The 16,693-nt window shown below is 36.9% G+C and overlaps 1 protein-coding gene across 3 annotated transcripts in view; it reads left to right on the top strand.

Annotated features, from left to right (window-relative positions):
* Positions 1–16,683, top strand: part of pex5la (peroxisomal biogenesis factor 5-like a) — a 97,437-nt gene extending 80,754 nt beyond the window's left edge. For 2 of the 3 annotated variants that reach the window (XM_079628419.1, XM_079628420.1), the window contains 7 exons: positions 7,071–7,187; positions 7,343–7,486; positions 8,441–8,511; positions 10,501–10,707; positions 12,031–12,196; positions 12,789–12,946; positions 14,383–16,603. In XM_079628419.1, coding sequence (XP_079484545.1) covers positions 7,071–7,187; positions 7,343–7,486; positions 8,441–8,511; positions 10,501–10,707; positions 12,031–12,196; positions 12,789–12,946; positions 14,383–14,584 — 1,065 coding nt within the window. In that variant the 3' untranslated portion in view covers positions 14,585–16,603. Of the gene's footprint in view, positions 1–7,070; positions 7,188–7,342; positions 7,487–8,440; positions 8,512–10,500; positions 10,708–12,030; positions 12,197–12,788; positions 12,947–14,382 lie in introns of all 3 variants that reach the window. The other variant, XM_079628418.1, reaches the window with a different exon arrangement.
* Positions 16,684–16,693: the final 10 nt, after the last annotated feature.

Genomic DNA, 16,693 nt, shown 5'->3' on the forward strand with positions numbered 1-16,693 from the left:
TGAGTTTTTTTTTTTTTTTTGGTCTGTACAGTGGAAGTCAACATGCAGCCACCAAAACTGTTACCAATAATCTTCAAAATATCTTCTATGTTCCACAGAAGAAAGAAAGTCATACAGTTTTTACAGTTTCGAATGACATGAGGGTATGTAAATGATAATGGTATTAAAATTTTTGGGTGACATATCACTTTAAATTGGGATGGAAGAAAATATTTTAACATGGAAAAAAATCTATATAAAGTAACTTGAAGGTGTGCTAAAATGAATTTTTTAATTAGGCCTCACCTTTGTGGCTTTGGACGAGTTAAAAACCGTCTGCTGTCTGTCACGAGTACAATGTGATGCTAATTAGCCTCACTCAATAATTTATTGATTATAATGTCATCACTGTTGCTCATGGAATAAGTTGAACCAAATTACAACTTTCCATTACTCATTGAGAGGAGAAAATAGGCCAGTCATGCAGCATCAGGTGGCAGAGGAGAAGGTATTGTGCTTTCAGAAACTAGATATGGGCTAATTCAGCTGGAGACCCCGCTATCAAACATCAGTTCCTCTGCTTCAGTGATCACAACCGCTGATGCATTGGAAGAAATTACAGGCCTATCACTCAGGGGGGAAAAAACATCTAGACACGATATCTCTTATTTTTTTATATAACAGCTAAATTTATATCAGTATTTTCAGCAGTTGTGCTTGGGTAAGAGAGTCTTTGAAAATCAATAATTAAAAATCGAAATGAATAAATAAGATAAAAATGTTAGTGCTGATTACACAAAATAGTTACCAAACCTTGCAAATAAAGTTGTGTATTTCATCACAATGTGATAAGTCTACTTAACGTGTGTGTTAAGATTTCTCACTGCTTAAAAGTTTATGTTTTTCTGATGGGTGTCTGCTGTTGCACTTGCCAGAATAGCACTTGCTATTGTATTACATGTGTTGGAGAGGTAGAGTGCTAAGGGCAAAAACATGGGGGATCTGTAAGAACAGATGAATAATGGAAGAGGAAGTGCACATCTAAAAGTGAGAGCAGTACTTACAGTATGAGGAACCACTCAATCCAGAATTTATACTGTGCACAGAATCACTGGTTATGCTGCCTATTCGTAGCCCTCAAGACAGCGGCTATTACAGCTATATGTCTGAGATGATGTTCGGTTTGGAATTGAGTTGGAGGGGGGCGGGACTTAGTGTACAGTAAGTAGTGATTCTAAGGCTGCGATGGGAACAAATGGAGGGTTGATCGATAGCACCATCCTTGAGTTTCGATCATTACGGGAACTCTGGCCTGCACGCTGAGAGCTGCCCTTATGCCTCCAGCCCCCCTATAAGTAACTGCATATATTTAATATGATTATTAGATGAATGGAGACCTGAATTATCCAGAAAGCTACTTTCTGGGACAGTGAGGCCAGTTTCCAATCATTTTCATTTGTTGATGTCCTGAATGAAGAAATAGCTTGGAGCCCAAAATGAATTAAAATGGAGAAACGGCGGGCTGGGCTGCTTACTGAGCATTGAATAAAGATGCAAGATAGATGGAAAATACATTTTTACGCCCCGCAGTCTTAGGGGAGGATGTTGGGTTGCAGGAAACAAAATACAACTGAAATTATGCTGCTCTTTTTAGAAACATGCAGGCAGACAGGGGAGGTTAATGCAGGATGTTGGCTGACTCTGTGCTGGTCAGGGCCAAACACAACACAAAGGTGTGTTAAATGTACTGATTTATGCTGTGAATAATGATGAATAATGAATAATGATGTATAAATACCATGTGCTGGCAAGGAACCTTTTGGGTCATTACTTGTCACTTTACTTGTCACTAGCATTTATTTCACAAAGAAAGAATAGTATGATTGAGCATACAGGATATAGATTTACAATAGCGCACATCCAGTAACTCAAAATCCATCTTCTGATCCTTTCCATCTTCTAATATGTAGGACGTTTCAAATGATGCAAAATGACAGGGATCGGTTTTAACAGCAGGACTTGACAGCTTGTCAATTCTTTTTTTATATGCTCAACAAACCAAACTCTCAGACAGAAAGTTCCTGCTTTTGGGGGGAAAATACAGTCAGCTACTGAAGGAACAGTAGAGTACATGATCAATTCATTGTTTTAATTTAGGTAAGTAATTATGATTAAATTAAATTGCAAATATCAATGTAATATTATTATGTATGTAATAAGTGCAATATGGATTACTTACATTTTTGCCCTGATGGTTTTGTTGACTCATATGTTCAAAAGTTATTGTTCAGAAGTTTAGTAGAAGCCTCATTGGAATTTGTATGACTTCTGTATGAGTGTCACACTCAAGCTTTTTAATTGTTTGTCACGTCTGTCTTAGGGGGTTTTATCATTCCAATCATGAACTTGACCCTTGGTCTCTTTTAGTTTGTAATTATGAGATGAATATATTCACTTGCTCCTCTATTAAAGAGTTGGTCTTTGAGAGAGTTCAAATAATTATTTGCATCCACCACCCCAACTTTCTCCTGTTCTGGACAAAACTGTCCACACCCCTCTTATATACTATTTGTAAGGTTATTAATTTATAATTTATAAACTAACAATTGTATTTGATGAGCATTTACTCTTTACAAGCTAGTTTTATCCTTAACCCTTAAATGCATGAATGTTTCGCCAATCATTATTACAGATTCGGGTCTTTAGTGACCCGGATCCATAATGTCGCAAAAATATAAAACTCTCCTGATATTAGAATAACAATTACAGAAGGATAAAATAAAGCGTATTTTGTAATCTTTTGGAGCTTGGAAGGGTTCCATTTGAGCAGATGTTTTATACCATCATCACTGTCCTTGCCAGAGCTCATTTCCCAGTTACAGTGCATTCAGCGTCTGGCTCATATTCGCCATCTCATACAATTTCCAACAGCTTCTTCACCAGATCCACCATCAAGTTAGCCTAGAAATCTAGACGCAAACCTAGCGGCAGTACATTTTATTTCAGCCAGTTACGTCTAGCAACTCTCTGTTGGCTTGCGAGCTGGAAAAAACAAACTCTAGTCAGGCCAATCACATCGTGTATAGAGTCAGTGGGCTTGAATTCCCTGCTACTTGAAAATGTATGGCTGCTGCTTCTGGCGAACAGCGGTCTTTCAAATTGGCTTTGGCCGCGACTCTGGAAGACTTGGAGTTAAGCTTTTCTTTGAGAAAAGAACAAAGAACGGCACTGAAGTCATTCTTAAAAAAAGGAAGATGTGTTCGGAGTTTTGCCGACCGGATACGGCAAAAGCTTAATCTATCAACTAGCTCCGCTGGTGGGAAAACGCATGCATAGTGGCTCTGACTACGTCACCTTCTTCGTTGCTGTTGGTTGAAGCGCTATCCTATTGTGTGCAGAGGGAATTTGAAAGACAACCGTTTATCCCGCCCCTCGGATTGAGCCCTGCCAATGGTGTGTTCCTTGATCTGGGTCTGACTTGCCAGGCTACCATCAAGTGGCAGTGACATTTTTTTCTGCATTAAATTACTGAGCTAAGTTTTGCTGATGATACTTCCTATTCTTTTGTTTTCTTTTTTTGCGGGTGAAACGTCACTTCATCATTATGTATCAGACATTGCCACGTTGTGGAATAAAGGTGAATTGCTGTGCAGAAAAAAAATATACTTACACTGTTAAACACCTCGGGTCGCTAGCGACCCTATACAATTTTTACAAAAAAATGAATGGGAAATGAATAGGCATTCTTTTATTTTAAAAAATTATTTATGTTGTTTATAATGAGTTGACTGAGGAATATTTAGAAGATTGATGTCTAAATTTTAAAAATGAATGAGGAAGAAGGTAGTGAATGATGTCCTGGGTCACTAAAGACCTGAGGTATGCGTTTAAGGGTTAAAATAGACAGGGGGTAAAAACAACATTAGCTAAGAAAAAAAGAATAAACTAAATTCAAGATATATTTTCTGAATCTTCAGTTTTGCTTCTAATGTAAATGTATCTTATTTTAAGGATGCTTAGGTAATTTTTATTGGAAATTGGAAATACTAGAGCTTTTCACCATTTCCAGGGTAAAGCATGTGCCAAGTGTTTAAGTACTAGCTTTTGTGTACCGTCCAAATAGAAATAAAGGTCTCAAACTTGTGAAACAAAGGGCATTCTATTTCAGAAACAAGAACCAATTAGAAAAGACTTTCTCACCCCAGTGGAACAGCATGGCCTTGATCATGTGTCTCTTGTTTGAAAATGAGGAAGAACACTGACCCCCTTTGGGGCCATCAGTTAAGGCCTCTGCCATGCTGAGCTCCTGACAACATTTCAGACTTTTTTTTGCACTTATAGAGCTGTATCACAATCTCTCAAGGGGCGAACAATGCAGTTTGAGGTAAAAGAACTCTGAAGGAAAGATGCCAGTCTTGAAAGACAGACCGGTGTTCAGGAATGCTTTTTCTCTGCTCCTTACACAGTTACTGCTTCAGGGGGATGTCATAACATAGCTCTCATTATTCTTCATGGATCTTTTTCAGTGTATCTGACATATCAATCAGACATATTTTTAGAAACCGTCCAGGTGCTTTGCCCAAAATAGGTGATGAAAGTTGTTAAAGTAATAGCTCATCAAAAAAAAAAGTTATCTCTGTGGAATATAACATTTTGGTGACTGGAGCTTTCAAAGATGCTTTCCAGACTGGTGAAGGTTGTGAACCAGATTAAACAATTTATTGATTCAAAAGAACAATTCATGAATCCGACCATATTCATCATGATTTTCAATGAAGAATGACTTAAATTTTACAACTTGCATTTTCTTACACAAACCTATCATTTGGATTAGCAGACTTAAAAAGTATTGAATGGGCTAGGTTTGTACAATGTTTTTAGTATTATATGATATTATAGTATTATTTCATATTTTGATTATTGAATAGCTTTTATTTTGATTTTTAATTAATTTTGTAAATTTTCATTTTATTATTACTTTTTTATTTTTCTATTTAAGCTTTAATTTATTTTTATTTCAGTTTTACCATCCAATATTTATCATTTTTAAGCTTTATTTTAATTACCAACAGATTTTTACGACTTTTAGACAACAGTAACAACACTTCTTTTGTGATGTTGCCTTGTTGTCAAAAAAGTGGACTGGATATTTTTCAAAAATTCACTTTCACAGAAGAAATAAGCTGGAAAGACTTGAGGGTGAGGAAATAAAGACAGAATTTATGAAAAACTTTTTTTTTAACAAATGTAATGTTGCTAAAGTTTTTGAAAAAAGGATCTATAATTTAGATAAATGGAACAATAGCGGAAAAACAGTGGATTCAAGAAAATCTCTGATGTGTTCCGTGAAGATGTGTGTTGTGAAGGATGTACTTAACACAAATGTCCTGGCTATTAAAAAGTTCAGTCGGGCAGTCTTTTTCTGGATGAGAGATAATGAGTCTTCAACTTTGACCTTTGACTACTTGGATTCTCTCTGTGCTGAGCTATTGGGGGGATAAGGGGGGTGGGTCATCCAATTACCGTAATTGGCCACTTAACGAAGCTGTTGCCCATCATAAAACACGGAGGGCCATTTATCTCCTCAACAAAAGATGTGTCATTGAACAAAATAACATCTCATCAACTTTCAGTCGCACAACATTCTTTGAAAACCCTCATCATAAATACAGTCTCTGAGGGAATCATGCCATGAGGGCTTTTGAAAAAGCTACAGCAGTGATTTCCAACTGAATATGAGCCCTAATGATGGGATACATGAGACTCGTGACCTGTATCGATTGGTAGCTGACTTCAACGAATACTCCTGTCGTTTCTGATTTTATTACACATGACAGTGATGTGTGAGGTTTTGACTGACAAGATTTGAAGTTAAAAATATATATATATATACATTTAAAATAATGTTACCATTTTGTCCTTTTGTTTCAGTGCACTGCTGGCTAATGCTATCCGAAAGTTTTTTTCTTTTTTTTTTGATTAATCAAACCCTTTAGATGAGATTTCCAAATGTCCTAGATGGCTGAGAGCTGAATGATTGCTTGTGTGGCTGTGTAAGTCTCCTCTTGCCATCAATATTCATGCACAGTGATTCATTATTCAGATTGCTGAGCAGAGAGAGTTCAGAGGCATGTTGATACAGATTTGAGACGTTCATAAGTGCGGCACACCTGCGGAGACTAGACTAAATACTAAGATTTGCCCAGAGCTTGATGTTACGGAAGAAGAAAATTGAGTTTTCGGCATGAATTGCTCTTTTGGACACTGAGAGAAAAAAAACGACAAAACTGAAACTAGGTGTGTGTGTGTGTGTGTGTGTGTGTGTGTGTGTGTGTGTGTGTGTGTGTGTGTGTGTGTGTGTGTGTGTGTGTGTGTGTGTGTGTGTGTGTGTGTGTGTGTGTGTGTGTGTGTGTGTGTGTTTGTGTTTGTGTTTGTGTTTGTGTGTGTGTGTGTGTGTGTGTGTGTGTGTGTGTGTGTGTGTGTGTGGTATAACATTTCTAGTTGGCTTAAATTTCTGTAAATGAATGCATTTTGAGAACAAATTGGTATTTCAGGATCTCTTCATTTTTTGGAGTATTCGACCAGTATGTTAGTTTCCTAGGAATCAAACCCACCAACCTTGATGTTGCTAGCGCCATGTTCTACCTGATGAGCTACAGGAACTGCATCACTGTAATATCACCAGAGGTTTTATAGCCTAAGCTTTTCTGAGATGTTTATGACACCACATAAATGGATCAATCCAATTGCTAGAATATATATCTTTTTTTTGTTTTGTTAAGAATTACTGCCCATTTGGCTTTGCTGAAAAGTGAATGTGGAAGGAGTTTTGTGACGTTCCTGGTCATTAAATTTACTATAAACACTGCAGCTCAGCTAATATTGATTTTTGTTATACACCTAAGAGTCGCTGAATGTAATATCATTAGTTAAATAAAATAAAACAGAATGATATATAAAACCTATTTTCATATTTTAGAACAACTGTTTTGATACTGCACATTGTGTCAACATGTCTTTCTTATTTTTTCAAGAATATGATTTTCACCGTATAGCTATTCTTTCTGACTGCTTTCTTAAATCTTTTTCAGTCAGACACTGAGTTTTGGGATAAGATGCAGGCAGAGTGGGAAGAACTCGCTCGCAGGAACTGGCTAACAGAGAATGACCAACAGCAGATTCCCTCCAATGTGTCTCCTTACGAAAAGGTAAAGGAGAAACAATTCAAGCAAATGATTTAATGAATTTATTTATTTATTCTCTATATAAAACCTTCATACATTTCTATTTATTTCGATTTTCCAGTATGTAAAACCTTCATAAATTGTCCACTACTTAATTATTTCCATTATTTCTTCCTCAGGGATACTACTTTCACACAGATAACCCTTTCAAAGACTGGCCAAATGCATTTGAGGAGGGATTACGCAAGTCGAGAGAGGGAGAACTGCCTAACGCCGTACTTCTTCTGGAAGCAGCTGTGTTGCAGGACCCTCAGGATTCAGAGGTGAGGGAGTGGACTTATAAAACAAGAGTAAGCCTGGTACTTTCATCAAATCAACGTCTACACAGCTTGAAAACAGCAAGCCACATGTTCTGCCAATCAGACTACCGTCATACCTTTCCTACATACAGGGATAAGTGGTAGTTTTGTTCTTGCCCAGACTGAACATTTTTACACATCATGGCATGATTAGCCAAGGCAGGGGGTTCCATGTTATCACAAATTTTCAATAAGAGCTCTGTATTAGACATCATACTTGACAGTGACGGATGGCAAACCATTAACACTCCTGTAACTGAGTAGGGTTCCCTTTTTCAGACGCTTTAATGATGTAATAGTTCAGTTACATCCCAGAAAGGATTATCCCTCTTCTCCTGGAACTACCCCACCTCTAAATGATTGTGTCTCCAAAAAAAGATGAATTTCACCAGATAATATTACAAAGCAAATAACATTTCGGGGAGAGTTTGCTTGTGAAATATCATCAAGAACTCTATACTCATTGTGTAGCAAGTTAAGTGCGCAGACTCAGCCAACCATGTTAAGTTATTCTATTTATAACCCTCATTAATAAATGTTTCATTGTATTCACAAACTGTTGGCTTGTCACAAGGAACGCAGTTTTCTCCAACACAAATAAGCTTGTCTTCTAATAATTAGTCTTATTCATAGCCTTACGAATGATTCATTTAGGAATCATAGCATAAATATTCAGTCGTTTACTCTAAATTTGTCTAGCAGTATTTAGTACATCCAATGTTTCATTATCTCCAAGTAATGCTAACACAAATCCATTCAGTTCCTCACTAACATTGTGTTGTATGTGTGAGTCGCAGGCCTTTGAGAATGAATCATATCCCCCGAGTTAGCACTGTAGGTCCTGCACAATAGAAGCTCCTCAACGGAGTCAAGGTGATAACCCCAATGCTTATTGTTCGGCACCTATTTTCTTTTCAGGCTTGGCTGGTGCTGGGAACCACACAAGCAGAGAATGAGAATGAGCAGGCAGCAATTGTCTCCCTCCAGAGGTAGGGAAGTATCCCTGCATGATTTATATGCAAATGATGTTTTACATATAGCTGTCTGGCACATGAAGTTTGAGTCATCACACTTACACTGACTTAGCTTTTATGGGGGGGGAAATAAGTAGAAAGAATTGGTTTATATTAGTACGTATGCTAGATGATTGTGAGGTATGTGCTGAGATAAACCTACAATTCTCATCACCATCAATGTCAAGTCAAGATTTAGGTTAATCTAAAAGTGAATCCTCATTCAGAATAGAAACAGTATAAGTAATGAAAACAAGACCCTTCTGCATGTTTGCTTGAGTGTTTAATGCAGAGGAAGTTCAACCATAAGAATGTCAAACGGGCCTTGAATTGAACACCTCCGTGTGGTTATCTGTGACACCAAATGAGACCAAGCTCTCTGCTGTGCCCTCTTCTGCTCGAGATAAAGGGCTACTGTATTAACCCGGTGATCCAATTAAAATTGCATTTCATAAGCACAGAGGCCTTCGGGAGATTACATTCATTTTGTATGGAACAGCCAGTTATAATCTTATACAATGTTCCTCTGAGCGACCAGGATGAAAACTCCAATCTATGTGTTAATCATTGGTGACACTTGAAGCTGTTTTGTTACCATGATGTATCCACATCACTTTTGAATGGAGGGATTTTATAATGTCTCTGATATCATCAAACATTATTTAATATGTCATTTTAAAAGGGTGTGTCATCTGTTGGTACAGTAAAACAATAGTATTGTGAAATATTATAAACATTAAAATAACTTCTATTTTACTATATTTAAAAATGTAATTTATTCTTGAGATGGCACATTTTCAGCAGTCTTCAGTGTCACATGATCATTTATAAATCATTCTAATATGCTGATTTGGTGATCAAGAAACATTTCTTATCACCGTTGAAAACAGTTGTGCTGCTTAATATTTTTGCGGAAACTGATTTTTGTCATGTTTTTTTTTTTTGATGAATAGAAAGTTTAAAAAGAACAGAATATATTTTTAAGTAGTTTTTTCGTTTGTAATAATGTGTCTTTACTGTGTCCTTGCTGAATACAAGTATTTAGAAATATACTTCCAATTGGGTTAATAATGTGTTTAAATCCCAAGTAACCGCTCAAATAAAATACCCTAATATTGGAGTCAGTTTCAATAAATCGCAAGGATTTGCCACTCAGGTTATCATAAGTGGTAAAACTACTTCCTTGAAGTGTTCGTCAGGTGTAAATGTTAACGGACTTATGGAACGGCCATTTGTGAAAGGATTCAGTTGCTCACTTTTGTTTGGAATGTCCCTATGGGAACTGTAGCTCCCCTTGTTGGAATTGACTGGAATTGGAGTCCTATTTCCGTAATAAGTTACTTCGTACTCATAAGAAATACTGAAGTACATATTTTTAGTACGTAGTGTAAGTATGTGAATCGGGACACAGCAGACATCTTATTTTGGCTGGAGGGAGTGGGGGTGGATGGTTGAGTATACTATTACCTAATAATCTGATTAGACCAGATCAGATTAGATTAGAATTTATATTTCTGATGGATTTAGCTGGTAAATCATTAGCAATGTGCACTGCTTTCGTCTCAATGGACAACAAGAGAAAATGTTTTTACTGACTCTCATAAAGACAACCTAGTAAAATGCTTTTATTTGGCATCGTTGCATATCAATGTTTATTCTTTGATACACCCGTGTAATGTGCAGAAATAAACAATATCCAGTTGTCACCCTCACTGTGTTTTTTCTTACACTTGTAAAACAGGGAACGCGACTTCCGTCATAAACTGAGCAAATGATTTATTTGAGTTTTTTTAAATGTATTTACAGCCTCCATGCAGACACATGAGAAGACACAAGCATCCACCCATGAATTAAAACCAGCACTAATCAGGAAGCATCTGGCTCTTATTATGATGGCAGACAGCTAATTAGTGTCCATCAAAAGCAGCGGTTCTTTAGATGCTTCCCTGTTGTGTGTGTGTGCAGGTGTCTGGAGCTCCACCCCAACAACCTTCAGGCCCTCATGGCCCTGGCAGTGAGCCTGACCAACACGGGCATGAGGCAGGACGCGTGTGAGGCGCTGCTGGGCTGGATAAGGCACAACCCCAAATACAAGCATCTTCTGAAGTGCCGCACGCACCTGCAGGGCTCACCTGGCTCACGGAAACTGTCCTACTCCACTTCAAATGGCTGGTATGGTTTCAAATGAATGCAGTGACATGAGGAATATACAGCAGCCCCAAAATTGGTTTGGATACTTAGTGTTAGATTACTTAGGGTTACATTACTGTAGAAACAAAATATTAACAGATAAGTGTTTTAAAACTAATAATGCTAGGCCTTTCAGAAGAACTAGCTTTAAGTGTTAGGCATGTTTGCTGTTACTTCTAACCAACAGGTAATTTTAGTTGATGTATGAGGTCAGAGGTCAAACAGGTGTCCTAGCAGAGGTGGAACCACAGGTGTAATTCATCACATGATCCACTAATGTTTGACAAGTAGAACGTGTCCAAATGCTTTTGTCTTAATGATTGAACAGTATATCTTTAGTTGCATCATTTGAAACATAACAAACATCCACTTTACAAATAAATAATACTTATTTGATATTTCATATTTATTTTGTTGCAATAATTATTTTGATAGTCATTTTATTGATAATAATAAAAACAAATATATCAGTTCCAGTCAAACGTTTGGAAACATTATTTTTTGTATGTTTTTGAAAGAAATCTCTTATGCTCATCAAGCCTACATGTATTTGATCAATAATACAAAAAATACAGTAACATTGTGAAATATTATTACAATCTAAAATAATTTTTGAAGGATCATGTGACACTGAAGACTGGAGTAATGGCTGATGAAAATTCAGCTTTGCTGAATCACAGAAATGAATAATATTTTAAAGTATATTCAAATAAAAAAACATTATTTTAAATTTTGATCAAATAAATGCAGGCTTGACTTGCATAAGATACTTTTTTCAAAAACATTAAAAATAGTCATGTTTTACAATTTTTAACGTGTGTGTGTGTGTGTGTGTGTGTGTGATTAGTGTTGTTATTACTATTGCTGTTGTTGTTACCATAAACAAACATCGTAATTGTTATATACTTGTTTCTTATAGAATGATTATTATTATTTAATAATTTGCATTCTTATATTATATTATTATAGAACTGATCATATAAATAATTTTTGGGTATTTAATCCAATTTTTTAAATTTTCAATGTCCTACAAATCCTAAAACCTCTACTGTCACCACTGGTCAATTCCCTGCGCCTAATTTTTATGTGATTAAACTGACAGGGTTACGACTTTCCCCAACATGAAGTGCTCCAAACCCTTAATGGAAAGTTCTTGGAACCAACATCTTAAATGTCTCTCAAGAGAGCCCCTTTCCCTTTTCTAAGCTATTAAATGACACATTTTGATGATGTTGCTGGAAGGGACGTCCCTGAAGGGCAGTGCCTCTGAGTCTCTCATCTCTCTCTCTCTCTCTGTCGCTCCAGCCCCCTGCTGCTAGAGGTGAAGGATCTGTACCTGGACGCTGCCCAGCAGAACTCGGACACTATTGACCCAGACCTGCAGACAGGGTTGGGAGTGCTGTATAACCTCAGCTCCGAGTTCAACAAAGCGGTGGAAGCCTTCAACGCCGCGCTGTCGGTGCGGCCGGAGGTAAAGCCCTGCTCAGTGTACTCTACTAACAAACTGGTGCTAAATCATACAGAAACCCTAAAGGCAGAGGGCAAAGGAGATAAGAAGAAAGTCACCGGGGCTTACGAAGGGCCTCTGAAATCTTTGAAACAGTTCATTTGAAACTTGAGGGGAGCTTTACCATTCATGAGCGCTGACTCCAGAACCCTGTGGGTCACCTTGTCGACGATTGATGCTTGCTAAGCCAAATTCTGTCCCCCTGTGTAGACTGCATTTACACTCAATCGAAAATCCTCCCCATCTGCTTGACTTGGTAATGTCTGCTTGCCTGCTGGGGGGGCTCAGAGCGTGAATACCATGAAAGATAATGGCAATGTGGAAGTGAAACTGATACCAGGCTCCTTGTGACTTCTTTGTACCACTGTTTTAGACCGTGTCACCGTACTTAAAGGTCAAATTCCTATTTTTTATCCCTAAAAGAAAGAGAGCAGATCATCCCTTAATGGTATTAAACATGGTCGAATGTAACTGCATAATCTTTCAGAGTGATAATTATTTTGATCCATGACACTGAGCAAGAGGGGATTTCTTTTTTTGCCGTTGGTGTGTACAGGACTACCTGCTGTGGAATCGGCTGGGGGCGACGCTGGCTAATGGAGATCGCAGCGAGGAGGCTGTGGAGGCCTACAACAAAGCCCTGGAGCTCCAGCCCGGCTTCATCCGCTCACGTTACAACCTTGGCATCAGCTTCATTAATATGGGGGCTCACAGGTTTGTGACAGAGCATTGGGCTTGTCCTGGAAATTATGTAAAACATCTTCCCTAACTTTTTGTATAAATACTTTGATCCTGTGTTTATGCCTGAATAAATGCAACACAAAAAGGAAACATTTATTCCGTGATTTATGGATGTTTCTTCAACTACTGGTACTTCTGTGTCCCAGGTTTTTTATTTTATTTTTTATATATATGAGGGTCATATGAGGGCCTTCGTGGAAACTATGCCTTTGTAATTTATTTGTGCTACTTTTCAGATGCCTTTATGTGTAGAATTTATTATCATACCCTTGGCCCAGACTCAGATTTTTCATCTTTAAAATATGAAACTGAATTATTATTTCCGTCATGATAACTCTCTGAGAGATTAGCATGGTTAATAGATATTGACATGGTATTGGATATGGCAATATTAATGTATTTGGTCTTAGCTGATTAGATCTACTACGCTGCTAAGTACAGAGACTTGCTACTGCCAATACATTCACAGACACTGCTGTGAGCATGTAAGACATGCTGCTGCTGCTGCACATGTAACATATGTGAAATAACCCCCATAGCTGATCTATACAGGTGGAGCTGGGGAAGATGGAGGGTTTCTGAAAGCATGCTGCAGACTGCTACAGCAAACGCCACCAGAATTTGAATGTTGAGCTACTGCTCATTGGCCGCTGATGCAACCGCAACCAATCAGCTGCGCTATGTAGATAACTATGTAAATAAGTCTGTGCCATCTAAAGTTTCATGCCAATACTTGGTATTAATTGTTTAATTAAAGAAAAAAAAATCTAAATAAATAATCTAACCAAAACAAAATAATTTAATCTAAACAAAGAGTGCAAATCGATGTGAAAATATTTTGATATTTATTTTGTGAATAAATCAATAATTGTATACATTCTTACTGAAATTATGGCTGTTCTTCAGTCACCATTTTTTCCATGACTTTCTGTTTCATGTTTAGTAGAAGAAAGTTTAGTTTAAAAAAAGAAGGCAAAAAAAGAAGGTAAAAATAACTTGTAAACAATACTTGAATTGTGATTTTTTTTTTTTTTTTAATCTAATTGTGTGAAAATATTATTTAATTTTGTGTATTTAGAATACTAAAATTTAAGATATCAAATTAGCCTTAGCAAGACAAAGGGGTTGGCCATTTTATTCCAACGATTTTCAACACTTTTATTTCCACCACAGAATGCTATAAAACAATGTATAATTTGAGAAGACATCGTTGTGAAAATGTTCCAATGAACATAAAAATGACACAATTCTCCTTTGATGCACGTATGTTATATATTGTTAGTAGACTTAACTAGTGAGAATGTGTAAAAAAATTATAAATATTTTCTGAATGTCCACAGAGCCAAAATTGACCATAGTTGTAGAAACACCCCTTTGCAACTTTTTCTTACATTTTTTTTTTTTTGCAGGGAGGCAGCCAGTAATTTCCTGACAGCTCTTGGTCAGCAGAGGAAGAGCAGGAGTCGGCAGCTTTCGCACCAGGTTATGTCTGGAAACATCTGGGCGGCCCTGCGGATAGCACTGTCCATGCTGGACCAGCCGGAGCTTTTTCAAGCTGCTAACTTAGGAGACCTGGACTTACTCATGAGAGCTTTTAACCTGGATATGTGAGCGAGAATACCCTTTAACCATGGCAAATATCCAAAGTACTTTATGAAAAGAACTTTGTCAGAAAGCAACATTTTTTTTCTCGCAGAGCACCTTTACATTCCTGAGAACTGATGGCTGGATGATACCATTTGAATAGGGTTTGCAAATTGCACATCAGTTTACGATTATCCTAAAGAGCACAATGCCTGGAGAAGATTGTACTAGTATGCCTTAGAAAAAAATCAGCTTGACCTGCAATGTAACAATGGGAATCGGAGGACAACTTAATAATTCCACAATTGACGAGAGGAACGCAGACTATTAATGCGCAGGAAGAATATTGACTTCTCATCAATGACTTGATTAGACATGTACTGTACTCCGTAGACTTGTTGTATTGGTTCAAATGCACTCTTTATTTTAGATGGTGGGGTTATTATTATTGATTTGGACTTAGTTCAACCCTGGACACTCCTCACCTGATCTCTGCTGCATCATCCCCTTTATTTCCTGGAGCTTGCAGACCAGATTAAAAAGCCTTACTCATCGTGCATGCAAAATAAATAATTAAGATGTTATCGGAATGATATCAGATAAAAGCCATTCCTTGCCATAAACTGACCACTTGATATAACTGAAGAGAAGTCTATGTTCTATCAAGGTCTTTTTGTGGAACATACCACATCTTGAAGTGTTCTTGGACATAGCATTATTTTTTACAAAATTCGATGCAGGGAATTCTGATATACTGCCCCTCTTGCCACAATTATCAGCCTGGATTTGTCCAGTGTCTCTGTTTTTGAAGAAAGCTGCCCAATATCTAAGCCAAACAATTTGTGATTGTTCACAGTTTTATACCCTAATACTGACGTTGTTACTCATATTAATTATCGCGGGTTGCTCTCCCGCTTGCATGACTTGCCATTTTGCTCATCAGTGTGAACACGCAAGCGCTTAATGTTGCATTTGCGCTTCAAGAAAAGTCAGTACACGCATAGGTGAATGATTTTAAAATGCTATGCAAAACCTATAGATATTTTTTTCTTCTTCAGCCGGAAGCAGGAGAAAAGTCTACAAGTACCAGAAAGCTTTACATGCTTTGCCACTTTTTGTGTTTTAAGGTGTAAACTGGTAGGTAGGTCTGGTAGTCGATGGTCAATTTTTTTTTTTTTTTTTTTTTTTTTTTTAAGTCTCCTTGATCCAGCTGAGCTTATTTGTAGCATCATATATTTTAATGATCCCCACACAAAGTGGAAGAATATATTTATAAAAAAATAGATATCTATGAAAAAGCATGCAAAGCCATTCAAGCACCCATTATCAAGTGTTATTGTTATTATATTGATTTAATTACTGCACTCTGTATTTATTTCATTATTCTGTATCCAAAACTATTTGAAAAGTCCTGTATATGCTCATTGACACAGTTAGAACAGACTTGTGCTTTGTAGCCGAATGTTACAGTAGATACTGTAGATTCTCTCATGCCTGAGGCCAAACCTCCTCTTTTCTAGAACTTTGTACAATCTCAGGTGTGATTGTCTAGATGAATTCATGCTCCAGAAATACTCCTGATGTATGATCGCATGCCGAATATACTTATTTTTGAATGCTGTAGATTTATTTATATGCATGAACTTGACATGCCTATTTTAATCTATACCCTTCCTTTCTATTACTTATTTATCAGTGTAATCACACAATTTTGCATTAAAAAAAAGAATATATATTGATCTGAAGAGTACGGCATATTAACCGTAAAATATCTAGAAATAACAAGCAGTTTTTGCAATGCAGTTGGTCAAATCTCAACAAGATTTACTTTATAGTCACTTATATTACTATTGCAATAGCCAGATTTACTAAAACCTTTAGAATTAGAGGCTCAAATACATTATGCATCGTTCAGAGCTGTTTCTGCATTTGTACATGCAAACTTTCTGAATGTTTGGCAAAGGCTTTAATAATTCTGGCCCAATATTTAAAAGATAGATGCATATACAAAAAAAAGTTATCTTTTAAAATAAAATATTGTACTAGAGTTTGTATGACTGGTTATTGCCATGAGAGCATTTATCTGTTATTTTGTTTAGGAACTCAAAAATAAATGGTTCCATGGATTTTTCCATA

The sequence above is a fragment of the Phoxinus phoxinus genome (assembly GCF_949152265.1).
Source record: "Phoxinus phoxinus genome assembly, chromosome: 11".
NCBI lineage: Eukaryota > Metazoa > Chordata > Actinopteri > Cypriniformes > Leuciscidae > Phoxinus > Phoxinus phoxinus.